At 22.8% G+C, this 24,645-nt stretch overlaps 1 protein-coding gene across 1 annotated transcript in view; it reads right to left on the minus strand.

The window, feature by feature from the left end:
• The window catches only part of LOC145831642 (uncharacterized), a 32,570-nt gene extending 14,331 nt beyond the window's left edge, over positions 1 to 18,239 (minus strand). Inside the window, exon 1 of the mRNA XM_082938952.1 lies at positions 16,794 to 18,239. Coding sequence (XP_082795078.1) covers positions 16,794 to 18,239 — 1,446 coding nt within the window. The remainder of the gene's footprint in view (positions 1 to 16,793) is intronic.
• Between the last annotated feature and the right edge of the window lie 6,406 nt (positions 18,240 to 24,645).

Consider the following 24,645-nt stretch of genomic DNA (forward strand, 5'->3'; position numbering starts at 1 on the left):
ATATTATTGCCTTATTTAATGGATACAATTACAGAAATAATGTATGTTCAGAAATTTAATTTCTAGACATCGTTTTATTATGCACGATGATAATTTTCAGCGTCCTAAATCAGTAAAGTCATTAAGATTTCAAGCTTCCAGGCAGCTAGATTACAGGCGCCTGCCAAAGCGCCCAGCTGATGAAATCAAAAAATATTACTATTTAAAACATCAATAATATAATAAATAAAATATTAAAATTGTAGGTTCATCACGTTGGTGATAGCCATTCTTAAGTTTTAAAATTAAAACATAACTTTTAATAAAATTACAACATAACTAAATATCTTTAATGAACTAAGTTTTACTAATTTTTCACTTACGATTTTTAAACAGTTGGAAAAACTTAAATTAATATAAATATCTTATAATTATAAAATAACTTAAAACAAATAACAAGTATATGGTTTAAAAATTTTTCATAAATTGGTTAAATACAGAAAAATCATCAAACTTTTGGTATTGAAGTAGTAATGAAATTCTATAAACTATTTAAGTTTATAAAGTGGTGTTATATATCGTTTTATAAAACATTCAATATTAGTTAAATGCGATATATTATTGAGTTATTTGTTGAAATATCAGTATCTAAATCACATAGTATTATTTAACTTTGTAAAAATAAACCGTATTCCATAAAAACGAAGTACTAAACTTAAGTTTAATAGTTTTTATAATTACTTTTAGATCGAAGTGTCGGAACCCTTTTTTCTATAACAAAAAAAAATTACAGTGATTTTTATTACCATTTTACAAACTAATTTATCTAACTTCTCTTTCTTTAATATCAAATACAAATTTTATAACTTGAGAGAAGTTTATTAACTTTAAGTCTTTTTCGTTAATCGTTTAAACTAAAAAAAAGTAGGTTTCAGCATTTGCCCTCTTTTGCTATTAGCATTTTCATTTGCTAAATAAAATATCTAGTTTATAGAATTTTACATATTCTGCTCACTGTTTCAAGCTTCTGAAAATGCAGATAACAGGTGCCCATTTTTTTAATTTCACATGTAAATATTTTTAACCATTTGAAAGTATAATCAGATTTTTAAAAAGTTATATTTTGTTTTATCAGTTTGATTAAACTTTTGTTCTGATATATTTGAAAAGATACATATTTATAACTTTAGTTAAGCCTTCAGGTAAAACAACTGTGTAACTAAATCTAAGATGAACTTTATGAGTATATTTTAAAATGTTCTAAGAGTTCAACGAAACTGCTTGGTCAATAATAAGCGTTACTTATCTTAAGTAATCTGATGAGCAGTTTTTTAACACAATTATTATGGAGCCACTTATGGAGCCCAGAAAATTATATTGTTTAGTTTTTAATTGAATGGAGTTATACTGACTAAGTGAAAATAATGAAGCTAATATGTGTACCATATGCAACCTATAAATACCCGATATTTCAATATCAAAAACGAAAATTCATAAAGAAAATAAAAAAAACTTTTATATGATGCCTACATTTTTAAACGAATTTTTATAGAACAGACTTGTTAACATTTATAGAATTTTTTTAAGGGATAGACTTGTAAATGTTGATTGCAAAACTGGTGTTTGCATGATTAATTGAAGTAATCATTTAGTGCTTAAAAAAATTAAGATATTAGAATTGTTATACAAGTAAAAATAGTTTTAACAAGTACAACTATAAAAGAATATGAAATAACTCAACTCAACTATTAAAAAAGATTATATAACTGTAGTTAATGTTATTAGCCGCACAATAATGCAGCTGTAAATGTTTTCTATCAAAAACATAAATCGTTTGTACACACAAAATATTTTTGAATTATCTAAATATTTATTAAAATAATAATTACAATTATTTTGCAACTTTGTCATTGTGACGTCACTAAGCAGCTTAAAGCACAAATTTCTCAAAAACGACCTTTTGTGTTTCAGAGAAAAACTTTGCAACTAAAACTTGTAAATTGTTGCTTTTAAATTGAAGACTTTATTTTACTGATGTAGTAGTTTCGTAACTCATGATTGACTCAAGATATGTGACGTAACCAATATTTTTCAAACTACTCTACGCTTGGATTCGTATGAAATATTTTATTTTTCTTTATTTTGTTTGACTGCACAACCAAGTTTTTTTTTAATAATTTTATGAGAGTTGATTTTATAACTAACTTTATTTTTCCTTTTTAAGTATCTAAAGTGAAAATAGTTTTAATGTTTAAAACTTTTTTTACCGCAAAATCTTTCAGCTTTCATCAGCTTCAATCAATTATGACCACTTCTAAACTCGTGATCAAAACTCGTGATCAAAACTCGTGATCAGAATAAAAGTTGGTTTTACAGCTCACACTTGTAGTTACTGGTTGCAAAGTTAAAAATAGTTTTTCAACTGCAGTTATTAATATTACCCACTGTCAAAATTTAAGCACCAACTTCATCAATAATATGTTATTACGTACTTATTTACTTAATAGTTCATAAGTTGTAACTACAAATATTTTACAATTTTTTCATAAAAAATAGAGTCAAAATATTAATTTTAGCCACACAAGTATGCAGCAGTAAAAGTTAATCAGAACCATAAAAAATATAACCTTACTTTTATTATTAATATAGCTATTTATACAGTTGTAAAATTCAAATTATTTTGCAATTTTATGATTGTGACATCACTACGCAGCTACAATTTTTAAATTTTAAAATGCGACGTTTTGTGTTTGAGAGGAAAAATTTTTAACTAAAATTTGTAGGTTGTTGCTTTCAAAATTTATTTTTTATTTTTGAAGTAAATGACTGAAAACTATAAAAATATCTTTTAAAAGTTTAAAGAAAAAGAAGCAGTTTTTTAAATGTTTTTGATTTAAAAAAGAAAGAAAATACTTCAAGTATTATCAAGTATATATAAAGTTTACGTATTAAATTTTGCAAAAATCTTCAAATGTTTTTGACAAAAATTTTTTAAATGGATTATTATTCAATCATGTAGGTGCTTCAATACTAACATTGTTCAGAAAGTTTATAAATTGTAAACAATTATTACTAAAGCTTTAAGTTGTAAAGTTATAAAGTATAGTTCGAGATAATAAAAATACAATAGTATAAATTATACCTGATTAAAAAACCAAGTTTCTAATGTTCTTTTAATTTAAATAAGTAGTTACTAATAATTACTAAATAAGATTTCTGTTCTAGGTCACTATAAAATATTGGTTTTAATTAAGAAAAATATTTTATTATCTCTAATAAAAATTATAAGTCTATATTTTTTCAAATATATTAGTAGACACTGATTTAAATTTTGTTAGACTAAACATTATGCGCTACATATTATTTTCTTAAAAACTTTTTTATTAAATAAATGTTGGTACATATTTGTTTTAAAATTAACTGATAGTAATTGAAAAATGATGATAAAATATAAATAAAGCAAGTAAATGTTTATACTTTATAGTAATTTGTTAAACTAAAATAAATAACTAAATAAATAAACATAGATTATTTATTTTATAGATATAAAACTTTAAAATACAATAAATAAACTAAATTTAAAGCCAGATTTTTCAACCTTATTTTCGTAAAGCAATGTTCAACCAGCAACAAGCTCAATAATCTACTCTCAAGTTTAGTTTTCTTATTTAGAGTTGTTTATGTACTGCTGTATTTAAAACAAGTTCATACTTTTTGTAACTTTAAAAAAGAAATGAATATGATATTTACCTCAGTAATAAGGTTTTTATATTTACACGATGATTAAAAACTTTAAATTTTACACTGTGATATTTATCAGCGTTGTAGTGTAGTAAAGTCGTCACCATTTAAAGCTTCATTTCAGAGCTTATCAGAGTATTATTCTATACTTTAAAAAATTTTTAATAGATTATACCCTAAACTAAGTATAAGGTTGCTCCCTAATATTTTAAACATATTTTGATTAAAATAAGTTTTTATTATTATGTTTATAGTTATGGTGTGATGTGTAGTTATTCAAAAATAAGTATTTTTCGTTTTAATTGGTTTTTTATTAATATACTATACATAATCTCAAGTTTAAATAATTAGCCAAAGTAACTTAAAAATGAAAAGGGTCCAGTATTACAAACTAACACTAAATGTTTCGTATTTTATGTTTTAATATTATCCAAGTGATCTTTGCTCTCTGTTTAATTTAGTAATACTGTTCACAATTTCAAGCTTCCTAGTGGCTAGATTACAGGCGCCTGCCGAAACTCCCAGCTGATCAATAACAAAACTAAGCGTAGTTAATAATTATTAGAGTTATACTTTCTATATCTTTACTTGTCCATGATTAAGTAATCAGTAATAATTAATTTTGATAGAAAGGCAAAATTTTATACATAAAAAATATAAAAATATTTTTAGTTTACTGCAGTTTATACTTTTGTAAGTAACTAACCTATACTTCAGCATATTTTGTAGAAATGAAATGTATTCTACATTGGATACAGAATTAGAATTATAGAGTTATATTTTTACTATTATGGTTACAAACATGGTTAAGTAACGATTAATTGTTTTGATAAAAAAATACTATTTGGTACTTGACTTTTAAAGTTAATGATTTTTTTTTCTAGCTGATTGTAAGTTTTATGCTTACTTAGATACACTATACATATATATATATATAAATATATATATAAATATCATGATTAGATAGACTAAACTAGTTTTTACAGAGTCCACTTGAAGGACTTTAAAATAGTTTAGTGCAAATCGTCGAATTCAGAAAAAATAGTGTTTTAAAAATGTTAAAAATAAGGTGTTCTAGATTCTCATTTACACTAGATTTATAGTCTTAAATCTACAAATTCTTATGTTTAATAACATTTAATTTGTGTTTAATTATACATAATTACAAATATTTCATTTATTTTGGCCTACGAAAACATATTATACCCTATGTTAAAAATATTATTTTAGTATGTGTATTTATATATATTGTAACTTACTTAAACTTTGACAGAAACTCCAAAACAAGTAATATTATTCCAAGTGCATATTATATACTTCTTTTGAAGTATCAATTTGTTTGTTTGATAAGATAACGTGGTCACTAACTCATGTAAAATTTATACTCTTTTTTTATTTAATTACGCTATTTTGTTATTAAAAATTTATTGAAACTTTTCAGTTACGTTTTACATTTAATAAGATGTTGAATCTAATAATATTTTTTTTACCGCAAGACTCTAATTAAATATTTCACAAAACTCTATAAACATTTAGAGTCTCTAAACTTAAAAAATCCAAAAAACTTAACAACTAAATTATCACCAAAAATACTCTGTGGTGAACTAAAAATATAAAAATAACAGCGAAGTAATACTTTATTTGTTGTGTAACTGATTGGTTAATTTATATTATGTAATATTAAGACTTTTATACTTGTATGTAGTAAATAAAGTTTAACAAATGAAAACAGGTAATTTTTATTTCTGAAAGTAATGTAGTTAGATATATAAAATATGTTGTTTAGTTTTTTTAACAGTTTTAAACTAAATATAAAAACGTTCTAAAGCTTATATAATTAATCATACAAATAATTAGTAGTTATCTAACTAGTTTGAAATAAACAATGCATTAATATGTTTAAATAATTTACTAAAAAGTGTTTATTGATCAGCTAAACTTAAACTCTAATTCATAATTTTTAAATAGCCACTTAATAGTGACTAGCAAATATCAATACATACATAAGTAATAATTTTAAAATTAAGTTATTAACTATGTAACATTTTTGAAATGTGTTGTATGTGTGTAATATTTGTATAACAAGTTTTTTGATAATGTCATTAGTCATTTTTTTTTTTATTATTATGTAAATTTTCTGTATAAAAATTTTATGTTTTCTATTCAACTATTATATGCTAATTTTTACTTATACCTTATTATTAAATGTTTTTAGATAATGTAACTAAAAATAATAATATTTTTTATAACAGCCAATATACATCTTAAAGCTAACCTTTATTATTTAACTAAAAATAGTTTTAAACATAAATTAAATATCAGTTAGAGTATTTTAGGTAAATGTTTTTTAGATTGTTTATTCAATTTTTACTCTTCTATGATTAAAATAGTTTTAATTAAAAAAAAAAACTCTTATATTCAACAGACATTATAAAAACTTTAAAGTAGTTTTTATTTTAATTTTATTATTTTATTATTATTATTATTATTATTATTATTATTATTATTATTATTATTATTATTATTATTATTATTATTATTATTATTATTATTATTATTATTATTATTATTATTATTATTATTATTATTATTATTATTATTATTATTATTATTATTATTATTATTATTATTGTTTATTATTATTTTATTACTTTTATTTTATTTTATGCGGTTGTTATTATAAGTAATCATTGTTTTCTTGTATGTGCATTGTATGTGTTTTTGACGTTTCAAGTATTTTTATATCGATTTTTATAATAAAAAACGTTTTAAATTAAAAAATTTTAGCAAAATTATATTTATTTATAGACTGCAATCAAATAACATAAAACTGTACTAAAAAGAAACAACTTAAAGCTATAGTTGTAATTGTAAGCTTTAGAAGTAAAAGCTTTAGAAGCGAAGTAGAATTTGTATATGAAACTTTAACAAAACACAACACGCTCAAAAAACTTTTACAAGCATTTTATAACTCTTTTCTAAATTTTTTTAGCATTTCGTAACAGTTTTTCATATCATATTACTTGTTCAAAATTTCGATTTTTAGCCTTTTTATTTATTTATTTTAACTAAAATCGGCAGTGCGTACTTGCGGTAGTCTGTAGTCTAATTATCATTAATTTGAAATGTAAAATTAAAATAACTTATATTAGCCAAGAGATGGTAGAAAAACCTGAACAACATTACTTAAGTGACGGTATGAAAATTGGCACTATGAAAATACGAAGATCCAAGATAAAGGAGTTTTTATATAGTAAATTTTTAAACATTACAAATTTTACTTCCTAACGTAATTCAAAAATTTTAAACTGACTATAACTAGCAAATGTTCTTGTAAAAAGCTTCTAATAAGCTAAAGTTTACTGGTTTCACTTTATTTTGAAAATTACGAGAGTTATATTACATTCTAATAATTTATAACTTTAATAAGCTTATTTATTATAACTACTTATAAGCAATAACTACGAATAAAAACAATTAATAATCCTTTGTTTTAAATAGTTTTTAAACTATCTATCGTTCAATACACTTTTAAAAGCAAAATTACTTACATATTAAAATGAAGAGACCAGGTATACTTAATGAAAATCATTGATTTATTTAAAAATAAGTGGATTTAGACAATTTTTTTTTTAGATATTTTATAAATAAAGCTGACTTTGTAGTCAACAACTTTTACTACTGTTTTCGTAGAAATACAACACAGCTTATCAAAATCATATATGTGAATAGAATTACTATTAAGCGCACATATGGAAAGCATAAATTCAAAGATCGGAGAAGTCAAGTATGATTTATGGTCTGGTTATTAACAGTTTAGATCAGTAGTCGGCACGCTACTTCGAATCGGTGAACCCTACATCACAAAATTAAAATTCTGTGCACCCCAATTTGCATTCTTTAGCGCCGCTAGTGTTTAAGAATATGTAAACAATTTTAATTGTTTTTTTTTACTAATAATTTGGTAACACCCAGTGAATTTTTACACGCTAACTTTAAATTTACCAGTTTACTCAATCCATTTCAATAAATATTTAATATCGATAATCTAATTTTTACAACAACATTTTACTTGTATCATCTAGGTCTAAAATACTAACTCTATTAATCTAATATATTGCCACTACCCCAATTAACAATCAGTAGTCTTGGTACTTTTTATTAAATGGTAAATTTAAATATTTAGTTAAGTTAACTTAATAGTTTTTTTATTAAGCGATTACTATCTGTGTTTAACAAAGGTATTGCCACGAACAAATTTATGTACCCCAAAATAAGTTTCATGCACCCCAAAAGTCTCGAGCACCCTAAAAGAAACTTCATGTACACTAGTGTGCACCAGTGTACACCGTGCCGACCACTGGTTTAGATACTTAAAAAATTAAGAATAATAAATTATAATAAAAATCAAGTCTGTTATAAAATGAAAATGTGTAGCAGACTAATTTATTACAGTGAAATATTAAAAACAAACTAAATAACATTTTGTTATTCAGTTGTATACGTGGCGGTATAAATAAAAAAAATATTTTATTTCAACTTTCTACTTAAGAATAAATTGTAAGTCTACAAGTATAAACTTCAGTTTAAATAGTGTTAAACAAAAGTATAAATTAAGGAAAATATAATTATTATATATTTCATCTATTATTTTTTTGTTTTATTTTGTAGCATAAAAACTATTTGTGCTTGTAAATTTAAACGTCAGTGTACAAAAGCTTAATTTATGTTTTCATTTCTTTGGAAAATGATTTTTTTACTCTTACTCGGTCGGTAGCTTTGGCATACGAATGTAATTTAATAATATATATTATATTATACATATAATGATATATGGAACGATTAAAACTAAAAAATGGTATTTCGTAATGCTGCAAAAGTTTAATTTTTAGATTTTACAGTTAAACAAAAAGTTTGAAAATTACGTATAATAGAGTTAACTTAAAAATATATTTTTGACTGAAAAAATATCTTTTTTTATATTGTGTTGTTTAATAAAGAAACATCGTTACATATGTGGTTGAAGCAATTTTTTCAAAAATATCATTTAAAATGAGTTCTTAGAATTATTAGGTTCTATTACTAAATAAAGTATATGAAGAAATTGAAGGAATATGATTTAGGAAAGAAACAAATGCAAAAACCATGCAAAAAATTTAGTTAAATTAAAAAAAAGCTATAGTAACGCTTTAGTTAAACTTATAACAAAAAAAAGCTATGTCATGGAAGCATGTTGTACAAATTTTAAATGCTAAAAAATGGTCAATAAAGTTTTTATACCAAAAGTATAAGAAAATAGCTGAGCTGGGACTTTAATAAAAAACATAGAAAAATCAAAACATTTTTTTATATGTTTATTAACTAAGTTATTATGGTTCATTTAGAATTTTATTTATATTTCGAAAAAACATGGCTTTTAATGTTTAAGGCTTAATTTTAAAACATAAGTGTATATCAAACTGTATCATAAGACTTCAGTAAAAAATTGTATAAATGTGAAAATATTTTAAAAATAATAAATGCGGTAAAATGTATCACTATCAACATCTTAAAAGTTCAGAAAACTGCCTAAAAAGATGTATCATAGAAAAATGTTATTAAACTTTCAAAATATATTACAACAATTACAAGAGTTTAAACATAGCTGTTAACATAAATTTTCAATTTTTAGAATCTGATTAAAACAATTTTACTTATAAAATGAAACAACTGGGAGCTCGTTATCTACATTTTAAGATGCTTTTAATAATTGTATATACTTAATGTTTTTTTTTTGGCATATTAAAAAGCTAACAGCAAAAGAAGGTTAATGCTGAAACATTTATCTTTAAGTTTTCATTAAATTATTCAGTTTAAATAAATAATCAACGATATTTCATACTATGAAAATTATTTTAAGTCATTTACTACATGTACATGTATAATTAAAACATATGTTGTAATAATTATTTTTAAAACGTTAATTAAAAACACGGTTATTTTTCAACTACAGCAAAATTAGTTTATAACTCTACGATCTAAATGTAACAATAAATACTGCTTAAACTTATATTAACTACTCAATTTTATATATACGGTGTAGTTCTAAAAAGTTAAATAGTACTTAGTTACTACAATACTGTTATGTCATTAAACAACTCAATTAACTATAACACTCAACTAATTTTGAATGTTCTTTTTAAACAATATTTAAGACAAATTAATTTACTTGAGTTAGTTGTTATAATTTCAACAATTTTCACTACAAAAAGTTTAATGTTTTTTTTTTGTATTTAACATACTGATGATAAATTTTTTAACTTTTACTTGTTTAGTGTTTTAATTTGTTTAATCATAATGAAATAACTAATTTAAATTTTTCTTACTGTTTAAAAATCGTAACTAAATTATTACTAAAATTTAGCTCATTGCAGCGATTTAGATAAATTGTTACGTTATTAAAAGTATTACTATAATTTAATTTTAAAACTTAAGAATAGCTTTAAAGTTTTGATTTTTATTTACTTTGTTATTGATGTTTTAAATACTCAGATATTCTGATTTTATCAGCTGGGCGCTTTGGCAGGCGCCTGTAATCTAGCTCCCTAGAGGCCGGAAATAGTAACGACTTTACTGAAATAAAACGATGTAAACTAGCATCGTGAAAAGAAATAATGTCTTAAAACTATAATTCTGTTCAACCTTAAACTTATGAAACATTTAATGGTTAGGTGAATGTCGGATTCATTTTTAATAATTATTTTGAAATAGTTTTTTTAACAAATAGTTAATAACAAATGTTTTAGTTGCAATTTTTGAGCAAAATTATTTGATAAAGAAAAAAGTTCAAACACATACACGTTAACAAGTAAATTTTAGTATGGACATGTTTCCTTATTATGTGTATTTAGCAAGTTAAAAAAACATTTTACAAGGAACAATAAGAAGTTAAATAAGAATTGTTGAAAATAAACAAAAAGTTGAGTCAGTTACTTTTTACTTAAAGTGTTAAATCTGAAACAAAAAAAAAAGCTTTTTAAAAATTTCATGTTCATATATTTAAAGTGTTTTATTAAAAACTTAAGTGCAAGTTATTATACTTAATATCGAAATTTATTTTCGGAATAATTCAAATATTTTTGATTAGAACTGTCATCTTAAAATATTAAGCAAACTTTTATATCATAAGTAAATAAAAATCAAATTTTATAATCATGCTAATGTACAACGGTACCAAAAATATTTAGTAAATAAATTTTTAACAACTAAATTTTTTCTTACTACAATAAAGAAAACACCAACAATTAGTTTATTAATAAATTAGATGATGGTTATCTAAAAATAGTATTTAGATCGTTTTATTTAAAACACACAAAAATATAACATCAAAAAAAAATATTTAATTAGAACTACTAATAGTATTGTGTTAGCTTATTCCACACCATTGTTAAATGTTAATAAAAAACATAACATCAACTAACTAAGAAACAGCTACTGCTATATAGTAACATTTTTAAAAAGCTAAAAGTAATTAAAAAGAAAAACTTAATAAGAAGTTTTTGTATAATACACTTTGTTTTAAACTAAAAATTCGATAAAAGTCTCTTTAAGTATTATTATATAAAGATGTGCTTTTTTATAATAGGTTTTTGATTGAAATAAACGAACAACTTTTAATATAAATTTCAGACACATACTGTTCAAAACTTTTATGTTTAAATGATTGGATAATAATTTGTCGACTAAATTTCAATACAATAGCAACTAAAATGTAAAACACAAGTTAATTGTAACGCGTCGAATTTATTAACTTTATATATAGTATTTGTCAACGTATTAAATTTAAATTGGATTTACTATAACTTAAAGTTTTATAAACTTTTATAGCGAAACTTATGAACAATGTTAATATTCTTAAACCACTGTTAATTTTTAGATATGATTTAACTCATCTTTTTATTTTCCAAGCCCCTAATTTGTTATAAATAAAAATAAAATAAAACTCTGTGTTAAAATAAAACAGCCTCAATTAACTGTGTCTTAGTAGAATGTTTTCTTTAGTACTTGATTAAAGTAACTAATTGAAGTTTTTATTTCATCATTATTTAGAATACCTGTAATCTAGCAGCTAGGCTTGGAATGGTGACGACTTTAATAAATTACAACGTTAATGATAATAATCGTGTTATAGTACAAAAAGTACAATTAACTATGAAAAGTAACAGACGTATCCATTTCTTTTAAAAATTTTAAAAATCACCTTAGATAAAAATATATACTATTGTAAAAAAATAGTATAAACTCATTTTTACTTTTTACTTTAATCAAAGTTATATTCATACAAGTCTTGATAAAATAAATAATAAAATCAGTTTAGGATAAAAAAACTTTATTCACTTTTTTAACGCATTTGATACTTTTTTGAAAATAAAATTGCTAGCTTAAACAAGTTATAGTTTTAAATTAAAGCAGTACTTCTGCATAGTTTATATGAATATAGAAATATCCACATTTGATAAAATCATAACAAAAGTACGAACCCATAACTTTGTTTTATTTAATTATAAATATATAAATACAAAGTTGTTGCTTTATTAATATGTGTATATGTAAATATAAAATGTAAAATTGATACTGCGTAGATTTATAAAATTCTTTATTGAAGCGTAAGTCGATTTTAGATGTTAATGTATTTACATAAAAACAGTTTTTTTTTTATTTAAGATAGAAAAACATAAGAATAATTCACTCTCCTTTCTGCAATGAAAAACGTTTTTAAAGGTCAAGCGAATGTGACCATAACACGTGACCTCATCACGTTATATTTCACCTGCACTAAATTTTAATTTACTAAGAAAAAATTACCTTGTATCTAAAACTTAAAGAAAATCTGTCTGAAAACTAAAAAAATCAAATAACTGAAATATAAACTAATCCTAAACCTTTATTCAAAAAGAAAACTATGGTGACACACCATTTGGTAAACACTCACAAGGATAAAATCTCAACGTCAAAAATGTACGAAAAAAAAATATTTTGTCGAATGTAATAAAAAAACTGTTACTTAACACCCGGAAATTTTATACCTGTCAACTTATTTTATTTATCTTTGTGAGTATGCGTTGCGTTTAAACAGTATTTTTTTAATTTTAAAATTTATTACATTGCTATTATTAAAAAGTAATTATAATTAAAAATAAGTATTCTACAAATTAGCTCATAATTAATAAAATCAAATGAACAAAGAAAAACATACATAAGTTATAATAAACAACCATGAGAATTTCTTAAACTCAGCGTCAAATAAGTTGAGTTTACATATAAAAGTGTTATTACTTAAATAAAAAAAAAGCCTAAGAATTTCTATCTGAACTTCAAAATTTTAGATGTAATTTTAGTGTTTACAAAGTAGCTATAAAAGTTGTTGTTGTATAGTTCTTAACTAATAATTAGGAAAATAAAATTAAACTAAAATTAAATATATAACAACTACTGTCACACAGTAATTTTAACCAAAAACTATAAAAATATTTTTAAAACTCATAGAAAATTAGTTTATTGTAATATTTGGAAATAAGATAACAAGTACGATCAAAATATAACATTTTTTATCAAAAAAGATATACTAAAAAAATCAAATTTCTTAATATAATAAACACCAAAAAGAGTTTATTAACATATTATATAAACGTTATCTCAGAATAATATTTAATTCGTTTTTTTAAAAAACACAAACATATAATATCAAAACAAATATATAATTCAAACTAACATTAGTATTATGTTAGCTTATTCCACACCAGTGTTAGACGTTTGGCTAAATATAAAATCAACTAAGAAACAACAACTGCTATACAGTAACGTTGTTCAAAAGAAATTAACAAGCAAAAGTGGATAAGAAGTATTTGTTTGATATTATTTGTTTTAAACTAAAAAGTTCGTTAAAAGTCTATTTAATTTTTTTATATAAAGATGAACTTTTGTTACATTATGTTTTTGATTAAAAAGAACGAACAATTTTTAATATAAATTTCAGAAACATACTGTTCAAAACTTTTATGTTTAATTAATTGTATAATATTTTGTTGACTAAATTTCAATACAATAGCAACTAAAATGTAAAACACAAATTAATTGTAACGCGTCGAATTTATTAACTTTATATATAGTATTTGTTAACGTATTAAATATTTTAAAATAGATTTACTATAGTTTAAAGTTTTACAAACTTTTATAATGAAACTTATAAAATATGTTAATATTCTTAAACCACTGTTAATTTTTAGATATGAATTTAATTAATTTTTTTTCCCAGCCCCTAATTTGATTATAAATAAAAAAAAAAATTAAAACTCGGTGTTAAATTAAAACAGCCCAACTAACTGTGTCTTAGTAGAATGTTTGTTTTAGTACTTGATTAAAGTATCCAAATGAATTTTTTTTATCATTATTATACAAAATACCTGTTTAAATATATTAGTAGAAGTAAAGTTAAGTTTAAAACTAAGATTAAATTCATTTTATCAGCCTGTAATCGAGCTGCTTAGAGGCTTGAAATGGAGACGACTTTTCTAAATTAGAACGTTTATGATAATTATCGTGTTATAGTACAAAAAGTACAATTAACTAAGAAAAGATAGGTAGTAGTCGTATCCATTTCTTTTTTAAAAATTACCTAAGATAAAAATAAATACTATTGTAAAAAAATAGTATAAACTGATTTCTACTTTGTACTTTAATCTAAGTTATATTCATATAAGTCTGTAATAAAATAAATAATAAAATTAGTTTACGATAAAAAAAACTTTATTCACTGTTTTTAACGCATTTGATAATTTTTTGAAAATAAAATTGCTAGCTTAAACAAGTTATAGTTTTAAATTAAAGCAGTTCTTCTGCATAGTTTATATGTATATAAGAAATATCTACTTTCGATAAAAGCATTAAAAAAGTACGAATCCATAACTTTGTTTTATTTAAGTATAAGTATATAAGTACAAAGTTGTTGCTTTATTATTGTGTGTATAAGTAAATAAAAAATGTAAAATTGATACTGCGTAGATTATAAAATTCTTTAATTGAAGCGGAAGTTTATTTTAGATGTTAATGTATCTACATAAAAATAGTTTTTTTTTATTTAAGATAGAAAAACATCAGAATAATTCACTCTCCTTTCTGCAATGAAAGACGTTTTTAAAGGTGAAACGAATGTGACCATAACACGTGACCTCATCACGTGTTATTCCACCTTCACTATCTTTATATTTACTTGGAAAAAAATTACCTTGTATCTAAAAATTAAACAAAATCTGTCTGAAAACTAAAAAAATCAAATAACTGAAATATAAACTAATCCTAAACCTTTATTCAAAAACAAAAAACTATGGTGACACACCATTTGGCAAACACTTACAATTATAGAATCTCAACATCATAAACTACAAAGATAAGGAAAAAAAAATATTTTGTCGAATGTAATATAAAAACTGTTACTTAACACCCGGAAATTTTATACCTGAAAACTTATTTTATTTATCTTTGTGAGTATGCGTTGCGTTTAAAGAGTATTTTTTTAATTTTTAAATGTAATACATTCCTATTATTAAAAAGTAATTGTAATTAAAAAAACTGTTCTACAAATTAGTTCATAGCTAATAAAATCAAGTAAACAAAGAAAAACATACAAAAATTTAATAAACAACCATGAGAATTTCTTAAACTCAGCCTCAAATAAGTCGAATTTAGATCTAATTTTTTTTACTTAAATAGAAATATAAAAACTAAAGAATCTTTATCTAAACTTACAAATTTTAGATGTAATAATCTACAAACTAGCTATAAAAGTTCTTGTTTTATACTTCTTAACTAATAATTACGAAAATAAAATAAAAATACAATTAAATATATAACAACTAGTGTCACACAGTAACATTAACTAAAAGCTTTAAAAACTCGTAGAAAATTAATTTATTATAATATTTAAAAATAAAATAACAAGTAGGATCAAAATATAGCACTTTTTAACAAAAACAAATACAACTAAAATAATTAACTAAAGTAAACAAAGGAGACAAAATATTGGAAATACTAATAAAATGTATTCTTAAATAATATTGCGATAGACGTCATCTATTTGATATTAAGAAGAGAAGCTTTTTATAAGAAAAATATAACAGGATTTTTATTTTATATCACAGCTAAACAAAAATCATGCTATTTGTTAACCACTGTATAGTGTAATGTATAGTAGTTAAGATAAATAATAATATAAAAGTATCATAAGTGATACTTTAATTTAACTAAGGTACAAATATAAAGTTTTACACTTATATAAACGAAACTACAAATAATTAACAAGCTACTGAGTAATTCAGGTTAAATGTTTTAATATTTTTTTAACTGAAAAATTCGAAAAAAAACTTAAAATTAGGTTGTTCTTGACAAGACTTCAAAGGGTAGCTGTGGTGTGCAACTCGAAAATCCAAAGGTTTTTCGTGCACAAGCTCCAAGGACCAAGTACTTTAAGCGCTTTTTTAGTGGTTCATTAATAAAAAGTGTAATTTATAAAACTTAAGACATTTTTCTCAATTAAATAAATGAAAATTACAAAATATCTAACCTTCTATATTTTATTAAATACTTTATAAATCAATTGACTTCAAATCATAATGAAGATTAAATTAAAAGTTATATTTTGTTTTAAATTAATTATTCGCATGACGACGTTTCGACTTTCAATAAGTCATTATCAACAAATTACTGTGCAAAAATAAATAAAATTAGTGATAAACAACTAAGTATACAAAAAAAATTTCTAAGTGATACATTATATAAAAATTTTATAAATTAAGATTATAAACTCTAATACAAAAAAAAACATTTTACATAAGTACTAACAAATTGTTACACTAATATATATCAAACTAATCAAAAATTCTTAATGTATGGGTAATACCCGGTTTAATTAATTGTTTATTTAAAATTGGGTTATAGCGTTTAATTAGTAGAGCTTCACTTATTAGGGTCTCAAATTTATTTCTACATTCTTTCAAAATTCCAAAATTATTAGCAGTTATTTTTTCATTTTTACAAACATTACAATTGCTAATATGGTCCGATACCGATGTTTTGCCCTTTAAATGTTCTTTAATTCTTTCTACTAATGGTCGTGAAGTGAATCCAATATATTGGATACTCTTATCATAAGAGCATTTGTACTCATAGACCACGTTTGATTTTAATTCATGGGGTGTCTTATCTTTATTACTAAAGTAATTGCTTACTTTTGTTGTGGTAAAAATTACTTTGAATTCTTCGATGTAGTTGTTTAGAAGCTTTTCTAGTTTCTTTTTATACTCGATACTAGGTTTTCCAATATAAGGTACCTTTACAACATTTTTGAAGTCTGAGTTACTTAGTTTTTGTTTAGTGCAGTCTTTATTAATATCAAGAGATCTTTCAATTATGTCATCAACAAATTTCTTTGGATATCCATTCTTAAAGAACTTTTCTTTTAAGCTTGTGATTTCTTGTTTGTAAATGTTATGCGTAGAAGCTATAACTCTCGCTCTGTTTACAAACCACAGTATTAGAGCTCTTTTCCATTTAATTGGTGCCACTGCACTAAAATTTAAAATGACATCTGTATCAATTTCTTTTTTATGTACCTTTGTTGTTATTTCCTCTCTCTTTAGTTTGATATTAATGTTCAAAAATGGGAGTTCGTTTCCACCTAATTCATATGTGAAGCTGATAGACTTGTGTAGTTTATTTAACTTTTTGTGGAATTTTTCGAATGAGACATCTTTTCGGAAGATACAGAATATGTCGTCGACATATCGAAGGTATAAAACTGGATTATTTTCATCTTCGGTGTTAAAGAGACTTTTTTCCAATGTTCCCATAAAATAATTTGCTATAGTAGGCGCTAATGGGTTTCCCATGCTTACGCCATCTATTTGTGTATATAATTGCTTATTATATTGGAACAAACCTCCAGTAACAGACTTTAAAAGATTTAACATATTTGATTGTGGTATGGTACTATCACGTACTCCATTTGCAATCATCTGTAGAGTTTCATTTAGTGGTACATTAGTAAATAGTGAGACTACGTCAAAGCTTATGCAGTAATCACCGTCTTTTCGTTCATATTTAGAAAGTTTTTCTAGAAACTCTTTGTTGTTTTCCACACAATATTGTTTTGGGATATGATGTTTGATTGTTACATCCAGATATTTAGCTAATTTATATGACGGTGTGTTTAGCATTGATACGATAGGTCTCAATGGGTAATCTGTTTTATGGACTTTACACGTGCCATATAACTTGCCCGTCGAGTTGCCATCTGTAATTAGGTTGTTATATGTCTTTTTATCTATAAAAGGTTTAAGGTTTTGTTTTATCCTTTCTCTTATATGTTCTATTCTTCTTACTAGGGGGTGTCTGGAGTTTTTCCTTTTGTCCTTTTCTACTAATTTGAATTTAGTTTTATCTTCAACAATAGAATTGAGTTTATTCAGATAATCATCTTTAGACATTAAGCAAATTCCGTTACCTTTGTCATATTTTACGATTTTAATATTTGTTTTATTTTTTAGATTTAAAAGAGTTTTGTGAAACGCTTAATTTTTCCTTGTTTGACAGATTTGTTTACTTTTATTGAGAAATGTTCTTGTTAGTCCGTTAATTTCATATTTTAGGTTATGTGGTAAATTTTCTTTTTCATTAAAGCATTTTTTAATTAGCCGTTCAATTTCTATTTTTATTTTATCTGCATCTATCTTTTTTGGTAAAATGTGATGCTTTAATCCTCTATACAGACAATTCTTTTCCTCAATTGTTAGATTATGACTAGTCAAATTTAGTAGACAGTTTGGGCTTCTTGGTCTTTGTCTAAACCACATTTTTTTCTAATTTAGAGTTATGTTTCATTCTTATTCCATTTTCTTTTTTGTTAACCACTTTACTAATAATCATATTTAATTTACAATATTCAAAAACTGATAACTTTTTACCCAATATACTTTTTATTTCAGAAGCTTCTGACTTAATTCCAATTAGTTCATTTTCTGTTGTCTTCAGTGCTTTATTTACGACAAAACTATGGAGGTCACTACTATACTCAAAAAATTTATTTTTAGGTGGTTTCAGTTTTAAAAAATCAGGGCAGAGTCCAATATTCAAACTTTTTTTCCAAAACATTATGTCAAGTTTCCTTTTATTTGATTTGATCATTAGATTCTCATATCTTCTGATCAGGTATATGTGTATATCCCTTCTCTTATCCAATCGAAAGTAAAAAACAGGTGGGGATACTGGAGTTTTTAAATACCAATTCAGTAAGAAACACATTCTAAGTTTAAAATTTATTCGCATGACGACGTTTCGACTTTCAATAAGTCATTATCAACAAATTACTTATTCAATATTTGAATATGGTATAATTTTTTTTTTAAGAAAAGTTTTTTCAAACCTTTTTTTCAAAAAACATAAACATTTTAGACTCTTACTAGTATTTTTTTTTCTATTATTCATCAATTTTAAATGCAAAATCAAGTTAATTTTTTTTGATCTGTTACAAGGGTCATCTTAAATTTAAATGAATTTTAAAATACAGTTCTACAAGAAGTTCAGGTTCTTGCAATTTTTTTTTCTTATAAATTATAAAATAATTAAAACAAACTAAAAAAAATGTTTATAAAGAGAAATTTAATTTTGAGTTAAATGTTAGTGTAGATGGATTTCTTACAAATTTTTTTTTTAAATTTTAAACAATTTATATTTATGTATCTATTTATAATAAAAATGTTTAGTCTTATACAATTGAATTTAAATACTTTTATAAAAATTATTTTAGTTTTTATTCTTTTATTATATTGTTTCCTTATAAAAAAGGTAATTTTCTATTGGAATAAGTTATATATGTTTTTAATATTTTTATTTTTAAAAACAGATTTGAACTTTGATATACAATTTTTAAGTTCATAACATTCAAAAAAAGTTAAAAGAGAACTTTAATTTTAATTTAAATGTTAGCATAGATGGAGTTCTTACAAATTTTTCTTTTAAATTTTAAATTTTTCACATTTATATAACTGTTCATAATATTTTTTTTCAAGTAATTAAGTCTATAAAAATTGAAATTTCAATAAAAAAAATGTTTAGACTTATACAATTAAATCAAAGTATCTTTAAGTTTTATTAAAATTTTTGCCTGATGGTGCAGGGATTCTGATGTGGTTTTGAAGTCTATTTAAGTTGAAAATTTCAAAAAACCAAGAATCATTTTTGTGGCCAACAGATATACAAAAATAAAACAACTTAAATAAAAATATTAAAATACCGTTAAATAATAAAAGAATAAATTGCCAGGTGGTGTAGTTGTCTAAAGATAATTTTCAAAACTCTCTGAATTGAACTTTTCAAGGTTTAACCCAGTGGTTGACAAATAAACAAATAATGTGAATGATAAGTACAAACACAACATTATTATATAACAACATAACACAAAAAATTCACACAACATTAATACTTACAATAAAGTAAGTGAAATAAAACTTTAGTGATTATATTGGACAAAAAATGTACCTACTAGTTCAAAAACAATAAAGTTATTAACACAAAGTAACAATTTATAATATAAACTAAGAGTATTTTAGTAAAAAGTTCCTAGTAAAAATATGCTACTTTAAAACTTTTACCTTTTATGACGTCACGATTTAAATTTTATTTAAATCTATTTCAGCTGAGCAAAAACGAGCATTTTTGTTACTGAAACTTTTTAATTTTTGAGTGTTATAAATTCGACATTTATTATTCAAAGTTTATCAATTAACAAAAAAAGTGAATAAACAATTTTTAAGCAATTTTCTAGGAATCTTTTTTTTTTTTTTGTTTCTTTTTTTTTTTTCAGGGGGTTCACAGGAAACTGGAAACAAGTCAAAACGCGCCCCTGAGGCATAAAAATTCTAAAAAATTCTGTATAAAAATGAAAACGTTATTAATCTATTTTGTAAAAAAAAGGGTGTTTAAGATACAACATTTTATTAAGCAAATCGTAGTAGGTTGACAATTTCTTTTTATATTTTTTTTATTTTATAAAGTTTTAAAACGATAAAATTTTTAAATTTACTAAATAGTGTTAACTGAAAGTAAAATAAAATTGCCTTAAAACCAAACATTAGATCTAAATAGCTAGTTACGATTTTAATGATTTTTATAGATCAACTAAAACGTGTTAAAGTTACCAAAAATTAATATTAACAACCTCATTTCTACAGTACTTATATTAAGTAAACAAAAGAGATTTTAACAAGCAGCAGCAAAATAATTTTCTAAAATTTACTTGACGTCATATATCACAAAACAATAAAATTATTTTTATTATCAAAATATAAATAAAAAACTTGAGATACTTAATTAATTTTATTTTCAAGCTAAACTATAAACCAATGCAAATTGTTAAAAGGCATTAACCATTTTTAACTAAATATAATAAATTATTGTATAATTATTTTGCCAAACTAGAAATATTTCTAAAATGTTGGTACAAATAAATTAAAATGAACTTTTATTTATGTTTTAAGTAACTTAGCTATATTTATTAGTCATAAATATTTAGTTATAAATGAGTACTTGGCTATAAATAACTTAAAAATTTAACTTTAGTGATAAATTTGACTAGTTTTCTTGTTAAGTTTTACCATTATATAGATATTATTTTGTATATCAATTTAGTTAATTTAGTTCTTAGTTTAGTAAAGTGAAGTATGTACTACATAACAAAACAACACTAAATACTAATGTGTTTCTGATCGTGATCAAGTTCAAAAGTTATAATAAGAATCTTGAATTTAAGTTTAAACGACAGTGAAATTAAAACCAACCTACCAGAGTGCTTCGCTATAAATTTTTGAATTTTGTACGTAAAAATATTATTATATTATCATGACGTCATATATCGAAAACAGCGAACTAATATTTTCATGAAAACTATAAATTTTAATATAATATTTAAATTTAAATTTCGTATTTGTATGTTAGTTTGTTAACCACTGAGGAAGTTGTAAAAAACTCGATATCTCTAAGTCGTCACTACTCAAGTAATGCTCAATTATTTTCTAAAGACAATAAAAGGAAACTACCAGAAACTTTACTGTTATTATAATACAGCTGGTATTAAATAAAAACGTATCTGGATAACTTGTAATAATATATTAATTACCTAGTAAATGTAGATTTAGAAATATACTTAACACTTGGATAAATTTACTAAAAGTTATTTGTACAGTTTATAAATTTTAAGATATGAAATTTTTTCATTACAAAGTAAATCGTAGTAGGTTGAATTTTTTTTCAAGTCGTTATAAACACAAAAATAAACAATTGTTTATTTTCAATATTTGGAAAGTCTAGTAAAATAATTTCATTAATAAAAAAGTAATCCGAAAATTAATATCACAAGCTTACTTCCAAATGCATTCATCTAAAATTTATTCTTAAAAGCAAATGTATATCAAAATACCTTTTAAATTAAAAGTTATTATTATTAACAATTAAAGATTGTGTTTAACAAACTAAATTAAATAAAAGAAAATAAATAAAAAAAATTGCAAAAAAAAATATTGGCATAGTATGTAAAAAACAAGAAAATAAAAATTTGATGTTAAAAATTTAAAGACTTTATTAATATTGTAAACTGGGGTTTTTAAAGTGGTAAATGATTTTAAAAGAGGTTAATGATTTCACGTAGATGTTATTATTAATTAATTTATTACTCCTATTAATAATTAGTTAATAGTTTTTAATTTTATTTATTTGTAGGTTGTGGTTTTTGTGTCTCGTCCTGTGTTTAAGCACAATTTTTTTTGCATTATAATTGTATTTTATATTATAATTAATTTTGCAGTTAATACAATGTTATACAATACACTTACAAAAGACATATACCTAAATAACAGTAAAAATTTTAACACATAACTAAATAAGGTATCATACTAGTTTATGGGAAACTAATTTAAACTAAACCTTAATAAAACCAGAATCATGTATCTACATCGATCAAAAAATAGTTTTTGGAAATATAAAGATCTTAATGTTAAAGTAGGTAAAGCAGTTATAACAAGCACAGATAGCTCTAAGTATTTGGAAATAACTTTAGACCGAAATTTAAAATGAACAGAACACATAGATACTATAAAAACAAAATAACTAAAAATCTTTTTTTATTATTAAAACAAGAAACTTCTTAAATTAATTAAAATAAGTTTGATATCAATTAAATCTAAAGTTACATTTGATCCTTAATTTTTTGCTTATGAGCAATGTTAGATATGGCTTGTTGTGATGGGGAAGAGCAAATAATAAATGTATAATGATATCAATGTACTCATAAACAGAGTACGTAGATGCACACATTGTAGAAAATTTTGTATTTATATAAAATAGGTATGGTTATGTTAAAGTTTAACAATAACTTGTTTTCGGTTAGCATTAGAAAATACTATAAAAGTGTAAAAAATGTCCATAATTATCATACGAGGTGTTAACAAACAAATGTCTTCCTACCTAGATTCAACTGCAAAATAGGTTATAAATCGCTAAACTACCAACGAAGTAAATTATGGATTAAGCCACCATTTTGTTTAAAAAATATAAGTTATTTTGGAAAGTTCAAGGATGAACTTCAAAGTTATCTTTTAAATAGTGATTCTCAAGGACATTAGTGATCATTCCTACTTACTTTTGTCAAAGAAATTGATAGTATTTTTCATTTAATTTCCAAGTTTTTATTTATATTTTTGAATTTATGTTTTTTTGTTTGAAAGTTGATTTGTTTCCTTACATTAACATTAGTTTAGTCTGGGTTTTAGCATCTTCTATTTAGTGATTTCTGAGAATATTTTTTAAGATTACTATTTTGAATTGAGTTCAGAATACTCAAAAATTTTTTTTTATGATTACAAACATTTTCTTATTTTTAGCATGCAAATGTGAAAAAGTAGTTATAGTGTTTATACTTTAGCAAAAAATATATTATTTGAATAGTAAGCTTAGATAACTGTACTAAGCAAACTTAAGTTTAAAAATATACTTTTTTTGAGGAAATCAACAAATAAATTTTCTTTTATGTTTGCAAATGTTTTTTTGCTTTATATTATTACAGTTTTAGACGTGGACAAGTATTCAAAATAAAAATATAAAGTTTATTCTAAAACAGAAGGAAATTTGTTGTTATTAATATCATTATTGTAAAAATTATTATTGTCTATTTTTCTTATTAAAAGCATATAATTTACAATAATTGTCTTCATGTTTTCATTTTTTAAAGTTAAGTTCAGTTATTGTAGAAATCACTTCTTTAAATTTCCAAAAAAAAGATTACAATAGTTCATTTAACAATTCAAATATGAAATTTTTTTTACTGTTCAAGTTAGACTATTAAATAAAATAAATACTACATTTTTAGCACAAACTACTTATAATTTTTTTTTGTAAAAATATTTCAACGTATAGGTTGCAACCTATAATTTAAGTGTTCACACGTTTTTTATTAGTACTGTTTATCTCCTTTAATATTTAATATAAAGTTATATATATTTTTAATGCTTATATTACTAAATAAGATTATTAACACATTATTAAACACAAAGTTCAGTTAATTTTCGTTTAGTTTAATTTTCTTTTATTTTTCTTTTTGTTTAACTGATTGCTTTGTTACTTTAGATTTAAATATTTTAATCATAAAATAAAACTGTGTTTAATAGCTCGTAAGAAACTTTATAAGCATGTGGTGTACGACTCAATAGCCAAAAGGTTTCTTTGTACATCAAGTCCTTATACCAAACTTTTTGAGCCTCTTTTTCAACGTTCAATAAGCAATACATATACAGATTTTTAATATGAAACGAAATAATTTTATAGCTAATATTGCAGAAAATCAGG

Source organism: Thalia democratica, chromosome 3 (genome assembly GCF_965202585.1).
Source record: "Thalia democratica chromosome 3, ktThaDemo2.hap1.1, whole genome shotgun sequence".
NCBI lineage: Eukaryota > Metazoa > Chordata > Thaliacea > Salpida > Salpidae > Thalia > Thalia democratica.